Source organism: Staurois parvus, unplaced genomic scaffold, assembly GCF_062004578.1.
Source record: "Staurois parvus isolate SC_StPar_1 unplaced genomic scaffold, SC_StPar_1.0 ptg000249l, whole genome shotgun sequence".
NCBI classification, from domain to species: Eukaryota; Metazoa; Chordata; class Amphibia; order Anura; family Ranidae; genus Staurois; species Staurois parvus.
In genome coordinates this window covers 11,290,680-11,307,500 of record NW_028318045.1, presented here as the reverse complement: position 1 = coordinate 11,307,500, position 16,821 = coordinate 11,290,680, and the positions used below count along the sequence as shown (strand labels likewise).

At 41.1% G+C, this 16,821-nt stretch overlaps 1 protein-coding gene across 3 annotated transcripts in view; it reads right to left on the bottom strand.

Annotated features, from left to right (window-relative positions):
* Positions 1-11,120, bottom strand: part of KIAA0930 (KIAA0930 ortholog) — a 76,709-nt gene extending 65,589 nt beyond the window's left edge. For all 3 annotated transcript variants that reach the window (XM_089680771.1, XM_089680773.1, XM_089680772.1), the window contains exon 1: positions 10,819-11,120. In XM_089680771.1, coding sequence (XP_089536897.1) covers positions 10,819-10,960 — 142 coding nt within the window. In that variant the 5' untranslated portion in view covers positions 10,961-11,120. The remainder of the gene's footprint in view (positions 1-10,818) is intronic.
* Positions 11,121-16,821: the final 5,701 nt, after the last annotated feature.

Here is a 16,821-nt window from a genome sequence, read left to right as displayed (position 1 = left end):
GTTAATGTCCGCATCTGCTAACATCCGTTTTTCTGAAAAGGAAGAAAAACAATTTTTCTTCCGTAAAAACAAAAAACGGACCAAAAACGTAAATGGATGAAAAATTGATGGTAAACTGATGTAAAACGGAGGCAAAAAGTAAAGTCTTGATCAATTTAGATCCAATGTTGAAAAAAGAACAGAAAAAAAAAAAAAACCCACACGGAATGCCCATGTGAAAGGACCCCAAGACTAAAAAGTACAGCAATACTGTTGTCAATGGGAACCGGTCAGAAAAGTAGACTGAATGCCAGTCTCCTAGTTCTAAGCCTGACACAGGGTTTTCAATATCGCCAAGTATAGGCAGAAATTAGCTAACTACCAATTCATGATTCAATGCATAAACAGACACTCGGCAGAAGATAATCATTTACAAGATGGATGGATGGCGGAGTGCAACAGAACACACTAGATTCTTTTCCTTGGACAGTGATTAATTGGAATCTGGCATTACTTGTGATAAAGTCATCAGCTTTTGTAGATAAAACAGAAAGTAGGTTCTCTATCTCATGAATGACAAGAGTTTAAACAAGAATATATTCTGTCTACACATATACAGAGTAAAGGGAAACCACCATAGTTTTGTGTCAAATTTTTTTATTTTTTTTTTTAAACCTCGACTTCACGTTGGGCACAAAGCTCAACCGCTCATTGCCCCAAAATCCCACCTCACCCTACCACCACACCGCTTTACCCGGTCCGTAGTGCTCACACAATGACATCCTATACAGGACAGCATGATGACCCAGCAACAGGGCAGGTCCATAACACACTAGGATCACAGGAACTGGGTTGAACAAATGGGCAAGACCAGAAGCAGGAGCGAACAAGGAGTCATTGGGGGAAAAGGGTTGGATGGGATGCAAGCACTGAAGCAAAAGTGGTTTCTTTTGTTTTAGCACCTGTTGGGGAATTTGGCTTTAAAATTTCACTTTTATTCATCATCTATTTACAAATCGCTGTTAATTCATTGATAACATGAGAAAGGATTCTCAGAGCACCAAGTTGAAAATTTTACTTTATAAAAAACCGCTCGCTGTAAATTCCCTGCATACAAAATCTGAACTTAGAGAACTATGAGGCTACCATTGTTGGCCTTCTGGAAACACTAGCTGCCTAGCTGTTCTCGGCCACAATATGTTAATCACTGACCCAGGGCAAGCAGATGAGGAAAATCAGAGTAAGGTCAAAGCTACTATCTCTTTACTACTTCTGGGTTTGCGACTTTAGGCACTAAAGCCATTGGATCTGCATGACAGCCCGCAATAACATTTTAGAAAAAAGGGGGTCAGCAATGTCAGTCTACTTACAGGATTCTTTAAAGAGAACAACTCCAAGCTGTGGTACATTTGGGCTACAACACAATGTTTATAGGACAGCCCCCAAAAGCCCTGAATGACTGTTCTCAGGGGACAAAGTGATTGGTTAAGTAAGATAACTTTGTCAATGGCTATTGACCCAAATATTTGCAGTCACTAGGACAGTCATAAGCAACACCTACCCCTCCCTGACTGTTCACTTGACCACTGCAGGTCTCAGAGTTCCAGCACTGCATTCAAAGATGGGCACTGACCGACCCACCCTTCATTCTCTGGGGTATATCTGCTTGTGAGCAGTCAAATAGGGATCTATTAAAAGAGAAGTGAGGGATTTAAATATTTCTTGGGATTTTGTTTTTAATTACCTAAACCTGCTTTAAACATATCCACAACTTTATCCCCGACCTGTCAAGTGAGTTTCTTGACCTTCATGATGATGCTGTTCACTAATGTTCTCTAACAAACCTGTAAGGGCTTCACAGAACAGCTGTATTTATACTGAGATTACTAATTACTCTATTTACTAAATTAGGTGACTTCTGAAGGCATTTGGTTCCACTAGAGTTTAGTTAGGGGTATAAGAGTAAGAAAGGGGGATGAATACAAATGCACGCCATACTTTTCATATATTTGTAAAACATTTTGAAAACCATGCATCATTTTCTTTCCACTTCACAATTATGTGCCACTTTGTGTTGGTCTATCACAAAATCCCAATAAAATACATTTACATTTTTGGTTGTAACATGATAAAATGTGGAAAATTTCAAGGGGTATGAATACTTTTTCAAGGCACTGTATCATTAACATTCAGAGATCAGTTTGGAGGCTCTTTAGAATATATTTCCAGAAAACATCTTGGCGGTGTATTCTTAAAAACTGAAGACAGAAAAAAAAAAAAAAACACACAACAAATATGTGCTACCCTTGCTAACAATACCTTTGGATGGTACTGGACCCCATACCCCAATGTGAACTGAACAAAGGAGGAAAAACCAGATAGATAATTAATGAGCATAAAACCAAATGAGAAAATGTTTTGAAGTGTTAAAGCAGACGGCACATCAATGGAAATCAAAGATGGAATTGATCCAAAGTCTGTTATACCGGGAGACTAGGTGGCTCCCTGGCACTGCCTCATAGTAAAAAAAACTGGTCATTCCTTTCCTTTGTTAAGAAATTAAGCATCTAAATTTAAAAGAAAGTACTCAAAAAGGAAGCCACGAAACACCAATTCCTCTCACAGCCCCAGCTCTGAGAGGAGAAGGGGGTAAAAGGAGAAGATGGAAAAGGTGGGAAGAGATGGAAAAGGTGGGAAGAGATGGAAAAGGTAGGGGGAGAAGGGGAAGAGATGGGGGGAGAAGGGGAAGAGATGGGGGGAGAAGGGGAAGAGATGGGGGGAGAAGGTGGGGGGAGAAGGAGAAGATGGAGAAAAAAGGGGGAGGGGGAGAAGAATAATATGCTCAATATGAGCTTGCCCAATATAGAGCGTTTTCCATTTAAAATAAAGCAGAACTTGGCTTTTTAGCTTGGTAAATAAAACAAAAAAGCACCTTGTAGCCCCTAGCAAGCAATCAGCATTCCACAAGCATTGTTCTGATTTCTCTAAAATGATGAACGTTAAAATCTGATGCATTGCTTCACATCACTGCTTTTTATGTGGCCTTATTACAAGCTCAGTTCTAGCAGTTCATTATACAAAATTAATGCGGAGAAATGTTTCTCAACAAAACGCTGAAACCAAAAATTAAGTTTCTCTAAAAAGACAAACATTGTTAGACAGGAGGAAAAAAAAAAAAACAAAAAAAACAAAAAAAAACACACCCCTGCTAAACCATATTAGTCATTTGGGCCTCTCAATCCAGATATCCTAGGAGGCCGTCAATGCAGACACATGGACAGACTATATGACTCCTGTCAACTCGCACACAAGCGCTCACAATAGCTTGAGACCTGCACCTGATTATTTGAAAAGAAACCAAATAATAGTTGTTGATGGTCTCTGATTCTCGAGAATGGTCCTTTGATTTAAAAAAAATGTTTTCCCAACGAACATATCCATACAGTCAAATCAACTAGTCATAGATGAAGTCTTGTGCGGTGAGCCAGTCCCTGGTTTCTTACATGTCTTGGATACTCGCACCAGTCAGCTCTCCTCACCATAATTGCTGTTCCTAGTATTATTATACAGGATTTATATAGCACCAACAGTTTGCGCAGATCTTTACAGTATAAGGGAGACAGTACAATTACAATGCATTTCAATACAGAAGGAATATGAGGGCCCTGCTTGTGGAGCTTACAAGCCAACTCTAAAAAAGGTTCTCCCTTACAAATCTACAAATTCTGGTACAGACATCAAAGGGCAGATGAAGCCCCTTAAAGTGGTTCTAAAGGCTCTCAAGACTTTTTTTTTTACCTTCTTGCATTCTGTGCATGAATGTAAAAAAACTTCTGTGTGCAGCAACTTTCCCAGCATTTACCTGAGCCGCCCTCTGGGGACTTTCCCTAAGTTGGCTGAAACAGTGGGACAGAGAGGGGGCGGGGCCAAATTACAGCTCTGTGTGAATGGGCGCGCAGAGCAGCGGCTCAGGAATGAGCCTGCTTGGGTGCCCCATAGCAAGCTGTCTTCTATGGGGGCACTCAGCAAGAGAGAGGGACCAGGAGCGCCAGCGTGGGACCCAAGAAGAGGAGGATCCGGGCTGCTCTGTGCAAAACCACTACACAGAGCAGATAAGTGACATGTTTGTTATTAAAAAAAAAAAAAAAAAAAAACAAAAAACAAAAACTTGCCTTTATTTTTATTATAATACAGGATTTATATAGCGCCAACAGTTTCCGCAGCGCTTTACAAAATGAAAGCAGACATTACAGTTACAATATAATTTGGTACAAGAGGAAACAGAAGGAACTACTCGTTAGAGCTTACAATCTAGGAGATAAATATCTCTATAAAAATTGTGAATGCAGTGTAGCACTGGTTAGTTGAAAGGTTAATTCCAAATAGGACATTTTTTTTTTTATTTAGCGTAATTGGTCCAGCTTGGAGCAATGTAAATATGTTTATACCTTACCTGGCCAAAGCCGCTGGAAATCATTATTGCAGAAGCCTCTACACCAGTGATCTCCACTTGCTTCCAGATCTTGTGTCGAATAGCCAGCCAGATGCATTATGAACACAGGAGGTTGGCTAATAAGCACAGGTGCCCTTAAGAGAATGCTTTGTATTTTCCGAATGAATGCAAAGCTTTCTCCGATTGGACGAGGTGGAAAGGCCCTGCCCTGATCAAATAAGTTGGTTGTCATTGCTTAACTCCCCTTCTGAAAAACACTTAGGCCAGTGAATCAACAGAACAATCAGGGCAAAAGTATGTTCTGAGTCACTCACTTGAAAAAAATAAAAATAAAATATATGTTATACTAACTGGCTTAGTGGTTTGCACAGCGCAGCTCTGAACCTCCTCTTCTGAGGTCACCTGCCGATACTCTTGGCTACGCCTCCTCTCCGTATGTCACTATAGAAAGCGGTTTACTATGGGGCCACACGTGCGGGCTTGCTCCCGAGTTGAGCTGTGTGCGTCTGTAGACACACACACAGCGCGTCTCAGGCCTGCTCCCCATTCTCTGCTCAAAATTTTTGAGTCAAATTTGAGAAAACCCAATCATATGTCTTATGAATTCTCATTCACACATTTTTCACAAGTTTTTGGGGTTTTATTTTCTTACATGCATCTCAGGACAAGGGTATCATGGCTGACACCATGGCTGATTTTTGGAATATCAAGATGAGTCTGTCCCAAGCCTGTCCTCATTACTATACAATGGAAGAAGCCCAGTCCCTAAGCCTTTAACCATTTGTTGGTACAGACAGTGTTCAAATCTAGTTACAATCTATAAAGAAGATCAGCCTACTGAATACAGCTGGCCAGCCCCCTCACAAAAGATTCTTTCCTAGCTGTAAGGTCAGAATAGAGCATCTAAAAAGGTAAGCTGCAATTTTTTTAGTTTTTAAAGTAGATGTAACACCAATTTGGCTGCAAACTTAAAAAAGAAAGTTAAAATGCTGGAGTTCTACTTTAAATTCAGACAATGAAATAATGAGCCCCTAGTTTAAAGGCTAGTACACACAATCAGAAAATCCTACACAAAATACCGCTTTCAAAGCGATCGAACAATAATCTGACACAGCTTTCATCCGAAATTATTAGAAGGGACAAGCACGAAAGGTTATCTCGTAGGATACCAGATCGCACAATTTTCAATTAACCAGTACACTTTTCATCCAAAAACACAACACAAATACATTACAATACATGACAACACTTCCCAATTTTTATTCTGTACTGTGAGAATTTTCACAACTTTAGTAACCTTTTCATTATCGATATGAAACTAGCATGCAATGAAAAAACGGACCATCATTCGTCCAATATTCTAATGTGTACAGGGCTCAAATATCTCTAGGTGTAATAAAAAAAAAAGTCAGAGAATTAGGAAACAAAGCCCTTCTCTGCATTTAGGAGGTTATCTCCCCAAACTAGGATGCGTTACTCACAAGATGATTCAGTATCACCATATCTGGGAGATTGCTTAATACGAAGAAATATTAAGCAGCCCCCCTCCTTAAAGATATGGTGATGCCGAATTATCTTGTTACAGTAAACCCATTAGCACAGAAAGGCTTCTAATCCAAATACTTCATGACAGCAGACATGGACAAATGCACACAGATGAGCTTGCTGAAGAAAGAGGAACCATGCTTATGTTACTAACAACCGAAAGGCGCAAAAAAAAAAAAAAAAAAGTCGAATGCCTGTTGCAATCCTTTAGGCTCCATGCCTTCCTGGATGTATCCAGCCCTAGTATTATAACAAACAAGAGACCACAGCCAATTAACAATGTCTGATCCCTGCTTGTTACAATATCACATCAGCTTAGCAGGTAACACTAGGGTCATCGGTTCAGATCCCAACTACAACATCTGCATGTTCTTCCTGTGCTTGCATAGGTTTGCTCTGGGTACTTCAATGTCATTTTGGTAGGTTAATTGGCATTTGTCTAAATTGTCCCTCATATGTGTATGTATGCATGTGAAGTAGAGACTGAAGACTAAGCTTCGTAAGGGTAGGGACTGATGTGAATGTAGATAATATGTAAAGCTACACTTTGTATATTGTCAGTGCTATATAAATTACCTCTAATAAAATCAAACAAATAAACTACTATCAAAATAAACCTGAGGGGCCACCAGAGTTATCAGCCAGCCAACCTCCCTCCAACCCACTGAAATAGAAACTTCCAAAAGAACCATCTCAAGTTTTACTTTATAAAAAGGGACTACAAGAACTGATGGATATTTTATTTGTATCACAATTAATAACCCATTTCAAAAATAGTTGTTTAAAAGAGAAACTCCCAAATGATTCCATGTACATCTAATCAAAATATTCTATTACAGCCAAGGAGAGAAAAATCAGGCACCCGATGCAAGCATTTCACGAAAAAGAGAAAGATCCCCCCCCAACACATATAAAACAGTCTTAAAAAGTGTTACTAAACCCAGGACCCTGCATTCACTATATCTGGTCTCCCACAGTACACAGAACATGGAAATGCAATTATTTTAGTAAATATAAACTGCCAAATATCTTCTCATCAGTAGTATATAGCAGTCTTGACGTCTACCAGTGTCCAGCAAAGCACAGTTCAATCTTGTAGGAGGAGTTTTCATTCTCCTCTGAGTGTCCTATGAGGTTGCATGACCCCTGACCCTCTGGGCAGTGGTGATCGACCCTGTGTTGTTTACATGTACCCTCCCAAAAAATTTTTTTAAAAAAACTCTAGCAATACACTTCAAAGTTCAAACTAAGTCTGTGCAGAGTATCTCCTAGGGCTCTGTACTATCAGCAGATGGATTGGGGACAGTAAAAAGGAGGGGGATCAGAAAAGTCAGAATGAAACAAATTTTTACACACAATGTGGAGGATTAACCCCTTAGGATCCACAGTGAGTATAACAAGCATGCTTTACTGCATATACAGACTGGCTGTTAGTAACACTTTAAACTCACACAAATATGTCAATAATAGATGCTAAGGACTCGGCCAGATTTGTCATATGCTCCCTTTATTACAAAGATCTATAATAAAAAAACAAAAAAAAAATAACCTGCTATTGACGTCAAAAACCCATAATCCAAAGACTAAAAGGTGTCAGCTTGGCAGAAAAAAAAAAAAACCAAGAACCCACAGCACACCCAAAAACTGTCATATCCTCCTTTATACAGCAATATTTTCCAATAATAAAGACCCCATAAGAAGGTGCCTGCCTACAAGATACCAACAAAAGATCCCCCTTTACCGCAAATGGTGACAACAACCAACAGATTTTCCCCAAGAAAAAAAAAAAAAGACCACTAGCATTGCTAGGCACAGTTCTCAGATCTCCCTTTGTTATAGTGACAGAACCTTAACCCAATGAATATTTATATCTCCAGGAAAGACCACCATAACTGGCAGATACGCCCCTTAATAAATAATGAAGGCTTCCCTTGTGAAAAATTTCATACAAATTAAACCACCAGCCCAGACAGGAAGGGTTGTCAGATTTCCCTTTATTATAGTAACCTCATCAAGTCATGGAAAACCTCATCAATTTGTCTGATTCTACAAGAGAGACCACCAGAATGATCAAATGCTCAGTTTATTGCGCTGGCACCCACCAATAATACAGTCCTCCTCATTGAAGAAAACAGCCTATAAGAGAGCTCATCAGGCCAGCAAGACACACATTACTATTGTAGTACAGTGGCTTCATCTATTATAAAGACCCCATCAATACTACAGAGGACGCAAGAAATAAGATTTATATCAGCTCGTCCTAATGCACTATTACCCATCAATAATAAAAACCCCAACAATTATAAGGGTCTTAAGATATTCAGTATAAAAGAAAGTCTAATAATACAACAAATAAAATGGTCAGATCCCGCTTTATTTTATCACATTAATGAAGATCATATTATCAGACTTCTGCAAGTGAGCCCACCAGTAGGATCAGATACCACTTTAATTGCATAGACTACCGACAATGATAAAGACCCACCCTGTGAAAAATCCATCCCTATAAGGGGAGCCTAGTGGGGCACAATGGTTATACCCCCATGTACTACAATGATCTCTCCCAATAATAAGGACCCCATCAGTATTTATCTCTACAGCAGAGTATATGGGAATCCTCAGAGCCCACGTCAGCACATGGACACCCACAAATTATAATGTCATCCTTTAGAAGAGCCCATCAGATGTCCGATCCTTCTCTACATTTCTGGCATAAAAAGACCCTTTGATACTTATTTCTGCCAACAAGCACACAGACACAGCACAGATACCCACCAATAATGAGGACCTCCAGGATAAATCCCTCCCTATAAAAGAGCCCAGACAGACACAACTATTAGATCCCCTTTAGTACATCACAGAAGAGCAATGATTATGGTTTTGCAAGGAATCTCACCACAATGATCAGATCATTCTAGATCACACTGATTCCCCCAAATAATAAAGACAACAAAGATTCCCATAATACATTCCTCTATATATCAAGGGAACCCAGACAGATATAACTATCAGACCCCCTTTAGTACATCACACTCAATAATAAAGTCCCCATCAATGATCATCACTTGGCAAATGATCTCACGACAATGATCAGATCCCCTTTACTGCACTGATACCTACGAAAAAATAAAATGTGAAAGTAGAACATTTATAACAGAACACCTAGAAAGATACAAATGTCAGCCCTCCCTCTCTTTACTACATCACCCACTGATAAAGACCCCACCAATGAGGGCCGATCTATACAAATGTAAGACCCCTTTAGTACATCGCAGAATAATAAAGATATTACATATTAAACTATATTTCTCTACAATAGAGACACACAGGACCCCCTATCACTACCTAGCCAACCAACAATATAAACCCCACCGATTTATATTAGTGAGCCTGGACAGATACAGATAACAGATCTTCTGTACATCACCCAATACCAAGGACCCCACCAATTATCTATGACTGTGCATCAACACCACCCGATAATAAAAACCGCCACCAATTAAAAAAAATATATATATTTTATAACAGATATCCCAGACACATTCCAATGCCAGACCGCCTTTATTTTTTCTAGTACATCACCCAATAATAAACATCCCATCAATGATTGCCGATGATAAATAAAAAGGGCAAACCGTGCCCCCCCCACATTCCATTTAGCACACCATGTAATACAAAAAATAAAAATTTATATTACGCTGTAATACTCTACAATAGGGGACCTCCAGAATGGTCAGACCCCCTATTAGTGTACTGATCAATCCCAATACAAATGTCAGACCCCCATTTTGGTAGATCACCGGGTAAAAAAATGACCATCTCCCACTAGGATTGCCCCCTATAATAAATCACCTAGTAAAACCCCCCAACACAATTGGATCCCCTACAATAATCTCCCCACATAATATCAATTAGCCCCCCTATAATAATCACCCCAAAATGATCACCCCCAATACAAATGTCAGACCCCTCTTTTGTACATCACCCAGTAAAACCAATGATCACCCCCCCCCCAAAAAAAATAATTAGCCCAAGTACAACAACCCCCCCAATGATCACACCCCCCCCCCCATACAAATGTAAGACCTCCTTCAGTACAACACCCAGTAAAATCAATGATTTCCCCCCCCTCACAATAGTAATCAGCCCCCTACATAGTCTCCCCAGAATGATTCCCCCCACAATATTAATCTCCCCCAATACAAATGTCATCCCCCTTCAGTACATCCCCCAGGAAAATTAATGGTCCTTAATGACCCCTCCCCACAATAGTCAGCACCCCTATAATAACACAGAATAATCACCCCCACCCCCCATACAGATACCAGACCCCCCCCCCCCCCTTCAGTACATCACCCAGTAAAATCAACAATCCCTCCCCCACAATAATTGTCAGCTCCCCTACATAAATAATCACCCAATATTCACTCCCAATACAAATGTCAGTCCCCTTTAGTACACCCCCCCCCATAACAGCAATGAACCCTCCTCATCCCCACAATAATGGTCAGCCCCCTTAAATAATAAACCAGAATGATCCCCCCCCCAAAAAAAAAAAAATCATCCCCCATACAGATGTCAGACAGACCCCCCCCCCCCATCAGTACATAACCCAGTAAAGTCAATGATTCCCCTGTTCAGCTCCCCTACATAACCCCAGAATGATTCCCTCCATCCCCCATAAAAATGTCAGACCCCTCTAGTACATCCCCCAGTAATATCAATGATCAGCCCCTTTATTGCCCTCACACCCCCAATAATAAGCCCCTTTGTGTAGAGCCCCCGGTCAGGCTCGCCTGCCCCTCACCCCCGTACACCGGAGCCCCCCGTATATCCCTCACCCAGGCCGCTGATCTCCTGGCGGATATTGAGGCGGTTCCTCTCGTCCACTATCGCTGAGATCATCTGCTGGAGGGAGCGGTCCAGAGCGCCGTTCTCCTCCTCTCTCTTCCCGGCCCGGCTGTGACTCTTGACGGCGGCCATCCCCCTCCGGGGCTGCTCTCATCTCACTGCTGTGTGTCCCCCACCCTGACCAGCCCACCGGCTCGCTAACACCCGGCCGGAGACCCCCAGTCAGGCGACACTTCCGTCTCCCATAGCGGATCAACGGGGAGCTTCCTGCAACACGCTGCTATCCCAGCCAATCAGTGGGCGGCTCTAGAGCAGCGTGGGCGGGGCGAGAGCGAGCGCGGCCAATGAAGACGCCAGGAGGGCGGTGGTAGGCAAATAGACGGCCAATGAAAAGAACGTTGGAGGTTTAAAGGGACAGAGGGGGAAGCGAATGAGGTCAGGCGCCTGGGCTGAGTAGATAGGTCTGCCATGTGTGCTGCAGACAAGTTCACCCTCAAGGTGGCCCAGACTGTGTGAGCGGAATGGATCATCGTCTGGGTGGGGCTCCTCCGGAGCTACAATGGATTGTATGAATGATGTAGCCTCTGGCGGTATAACAACACCGCTACCATGGATGGGATTGAGGATAAACTGATAAGATGCAGATTATTGTATGACTTTTCATTTCTTTTCTGTGTCTGTTGTTTTTTTTATTCTATACAGTACTGTGCAGAAGTTTTAGGCAGGTGTGAAAAAATGCTGTAAATTAAGAATGCTTTCAGAAATAGAAGTGTTAATAGTCAATACTTATCAATTAACAAAATGCAGAGGCTTCCCTAGGGTTGGTGTCACACGGTGCTGTAACACTTGGTGACACCCCTATCGACGATCCTCGCAGAATGGATTGGATCTGCGGATTGAGCATAATGGATCGGACTCTGATCCATTATGGTCAATGCTCAGATCCGAACCACCCTGCAGGGATTGTCGGCATATTTTACAACGTACCTTTTCTTGGAGTGGGTCCGGTGTCACCCCGTATAGGTTGCATGCTGACGATCCCTGCAGGATGGTTCAGATCTGAGCATTGACCATAATGGATCAGAGTCCGATTCATTATGCTCCCCAATCCGCAGATCTGATCCATCCTGCGGGGATTGATGGCATGCAACCTACATGGGGTGACACCGGACCTGCTACAAGAAAAGGTAAGTTATAAAGAAAGCCAATGATCCCCGCAGGATAGATCGGATCCATCCTGTGGGGATCGTTGGCTTGCTTTACAACTTACCTTTTCGTGGAGCGGGTCTGGTGTCACCCTGTGCGGTCGGTGGCAACGACCGCACCTGCCTCGGGACACCACTGATAAAATGGAAAGTAATTGAACAGAAGAGAAATCCAAATCAATTCAATATTTGGTGTGACCACACTTTGCCTTCAAAACAGCATCAGTTCTTCAATTCTAGGTACACTTGCACAGCTTTTGAAGGAACTCGGCAGGTAGGTTGTTCCACACATCTTGGAGCACTAACCACAGATCTGTGGATGTCTCAAATCCTTCTGTCTTTTCATTGTAAAGTCAACCATCGTACATGGATCAAAAATCGACAGTTTCAGCAGAGACCGGATGAATTTTGATCTATGTATGGGCAAGCTGGTTGTACACAAGTCAATCTATTGATGGAGTAGTGTACAACCAGCCTGTCAGATTTTTCTTGAAGAATCTGTGCCACCAGTTATAGCTGGCAACACTGATCATTGTATTTTGACAGCAGGGAAGTCTCCCCACTGTCCCAATACAATACCACAGCTGGAGGGATTCCCCAATCCACATCAAATGTATGGATGGGGGAACCAATGCATTTTCCTTTGTGCAACCTGGTTGAAAAAAAAGAAAAAAGCATAATGTATGGGATGCCTAAGACAGCAGCATTGTCTGGAGAGGATAGTGTGAGATGGACTAATAGATCTAGAACTTTCAGCCAGTGAGGAGGGAGTAGGGGGCAGGTCTTTTAGACACATAGAGAAATCTCGGGAGTGAACATGCAGGTGTGTCACCATAGCAAACAGCTTCCTATAGTGGCACACTAAGAGGAGGAGCCAGGAGCATGGGGGGGGGGGTAACCCAACAAGAGGAGGATCGGGGCTGTTCTGTGCCAAACCATTGCACAGTGTAGACATGCCCCTTAACATTGGTAATCAGTGAAGACATGGCTTCTTACATCGGTGATCGTTGAAGACATGGCTTCTTACATTGGTTAACCGTTTAGACATGGCTTCTTACATTGGTGATCGGTGAAGACATGGTCCCTTACATTGGCGATCAGGGAAGACATGGTCCCTTACATTGGCGATCAGGGAAGACATGGTCCCTTACATTGGCGATCAGGGAAGACATGGCCCCTTACATTGGCGATCAGTGAAGACATGGCCCCTTACATTGGCGATCAGTGAAGACATGGCCCCTTACATTGGCGATCAGTGAAGACATGGCCCCTTACATTGGCGATCAGTGAAGACATGGCCCCTTACATTGGCGATCAGTGAAGACATGGCCCTTTACATTGGCGATCAGTGAAGACATGGCCCCTTAGATTGGCGATCAGTGAAGACATGGCCCCTTACATTGGCGATCAGTGAAGGCATGGTCCCTTACATTGGTGATCAGTGAAGACATGGCCCCTTACATTGGTGATCAGTGAAGACATGGGGGTCAATTCACAAAAGGATTTTGCATGCTATATAAGGGTGACGTCACCCATTTTTCAGAAATATTGCATGAGATAAGAAGAGAGTCAAACAAAGTAAAATATTGAATGTGAGGTAAATACTGCATATGTGTTAAAAATATGAGGGAAATGCCGCAAAAAAAAGTGATAAATTAATAGTCAATTAACTAAAGAACACACACATCTATCATTTATCACCTGCCAGTCGGTATTTTAGCAATGTACAAAATGAGGGGAACTTTGCACTGACCATTAGGTTAAAACAATACAATGTATTCATGTGGAAATGTTCTGCCCTGAGCTCAGGAATGAAAATAAATTGTAACATTTCACCAGAGGGAGATCATTCTATGAATCAAAGCAAAGTAGAATGTTTTCACAGTTTCTTAGGTGCATATATTTCTTCCTCTGGTGCAGTGTTAGGATGCAAACATTATTTTTTAAAAATGCTAAATTTAAGTGTTAAATATAGCAAAACATAAATATTTAACACATTCTGTAATTCACACCTGTTTGTTAGTGAATTGACTACTATTGAGATAAATGCTGCATGAGTTATTTTAACTCAAAAATGAAGTATTTATCTCTTAGTGATTGGACCCCATGGTCCCTTACATTGGTGATCAGTGAAGACATAGTCCCTTACATTGGCGATCGGGGAAGACATGGCCCATTACATTGGTGATGAGTGAAGTCATTCCCAATACATTGGTGATCAGTGAAGACATGCCATTTAACATTGGTGATCAGTGAAGACATGGCCCCTTACATTGGTGATGAGTGAATTCATTCCCATTACATTGGTGATGCGTGAAGTCATTCCCATTGCATTGGTGCTCAGTGAAGACATGGCCCCTTACATTGGTGATCAGTGAAGACATGGCCCCTTACATTGGTGATCAGTGAAAACATGGCCCCTTACATTGGTGATGAGTGAAGTCATTCCCATTGCATTGGGGCTCAGTGAAGATATGGCCCTTACATTGGTGATCAGTGAAGACATGGCCTCTTACATTGGTGATGAGTGAATTCATTCCCATTACATTGGTGATGAGTGAAGTCATTCCCATTACATTGGTGATTAGTGAAGACATGGCCCCTTACATTGGTTATTAGTGAAAACATGATCCCTTATATTGGTGATCAGTGAAGACATGGCCCCTTACATTGGTTATTAGTGAAGTCATTCCCATTACATTGGTTATTAGTGAAAACATGGTCCCTTATATTGGTGATCAGTGAAGACATGGTCCCTTACACTGGTGATCAGTGAAGTCATGCCTCATATTGATTATCAGTGAAGACATGGTCCCTTACATTGGTGGTCAGACTAAAATTACATTACCATAGCATGGGGAATAAATGTACATTGCCACATCCCATATCAGTATGCAGACACAAAATAATTTTTACAAAAACAAGGGACTTTAAAGGCTCCATACAGAGGCAAAAATACTGCAGGAAGGATATGTAAAAATAAAAAAATTTTATTAACCACACAATAAAACCACAGCTCAATGTTTGTCAAGGTCTACATCGTTACATAAAAGAAACTGCACTAAAAGTGCTAAAAGCATCTTAGCAAAGTCCATCATGGTGCTTGCATGTTCTTCGGCACTCCAAAGTACAACACGTTTTGCAGCTTAAACCTCTGTATCTTCAGAGACTGTGCAAGTTCAGAACATTGGTGATATACTTATATATTTTTACACACATTGCCTTAATAGTAAACCACATAACCATAAAAGAAGGTTTACCACAATTATTAAAGATCTATTTGGCATGCATTCCACCTCAGGGCACCATGAGGTTACTGCTGGCAAGCTAATCCTCTAAAAGCCTAGCCCAAGTAGGTCAGGGGATGATGTTTGGGACACTGGACCACTGAGGGAGGAGGCGAAGGCAGCACCAGGCCAGACCCTTCACATTAGATGTCAGCTGGAAATTGCCCCCTTGCATTGGTGATCATTGTAAGTGGGAAATCAACCAGCCAATGCTTAAAGAACCCATAATAACCTCTGGAGGAACCCTAGTTGAGAAAGCCTGCTCTAAACAAACATACTTCAATCTTTCAATAAACGTTAGTTCTCCATTTTTTATTGGATTTGGTTTTGGACCTGGTACATCCAATCTCACACCTCTACTAAGAATCCTTTTAACTTGTGTTAAAAATAACCCTCTTCTTTGGCTTTGTATAAGAGCAGTGAGTGTACACCAAGTTTTTCAAAGCATTTGCACAGCCACCATCAATTCACTGGGACACCAATCTGGATGGGCCCTTAATATATCAATTAGGCAATATTACCATACAACAGGTTCTTGTATGTGCTGATTTTATAAATGGTTGCCCCAAATGTCATCAACCCTCCACAGTCTGTATCTTTATTTGGGGATATAAAAGGTTTTTTTCCATGTAACAGGTGCGTTATATGCACTTGTAATGGTAAAAGGAAACGTAAAATTGAGGATTCACCTCTACCATCACAGGAAAAACCTTTAAGATTAAGAATTTTATTTCTTGCAATAGTAGATACGTTGTTTATCTCTTGCAGTGTCCCTGCAAGAAACAGTACATTGGACGCACGACTAGAAAACTTAAAGATAGACTTAGGGAACATGTCAATAATGTGAAGAAGGGCTTTAAAGATCATTCGCTTTCTATGCACTATAGAACACACCACAATAGAGATCCATCCTCTTTGATGTTTGTGGGAATAGATGCAGTTCAATCACACTGGAGGGGCACTAATAAGAAGAGAGCAGTGTCGCAGATGGAAACCAAGTGGATCTTCCAGATGGACTCTATGCGTCCTAAGGGGCTTAACATAGAATTAGATTTGAATTGCTTCATAGATAATAGCTAACAAATTCTGACTGGTAGAGACTTACTATATTCCCGTGTATATATATATAATTTGGTATTTGGTTTTCTTGCGTCTGAAAATATGCTAAAGAGGGCATTATATTATCTCATTTCTGGTTATGGCGAAGTCTATTTTCTTTGATAAATTTTTTAGATTTTTAGATATTTGAATAAATACATTTTTAGATATACTATATAGTGTCGGGATAATTCCACATATTTGTATAATGTTTTCACATATGCTTTGTGTGGATGTCTAAATATATTTTATAGACATCATATATTTTAAGACATAGATTGTTATATTTTATGGGGTATATTTCCATCTATTATATATCTCTACATGTGTATATTGCTGTGTCTGTACATAATACTATGAGTGGTTGGATACTCGCATTGGATACACATTTTATAATATTATT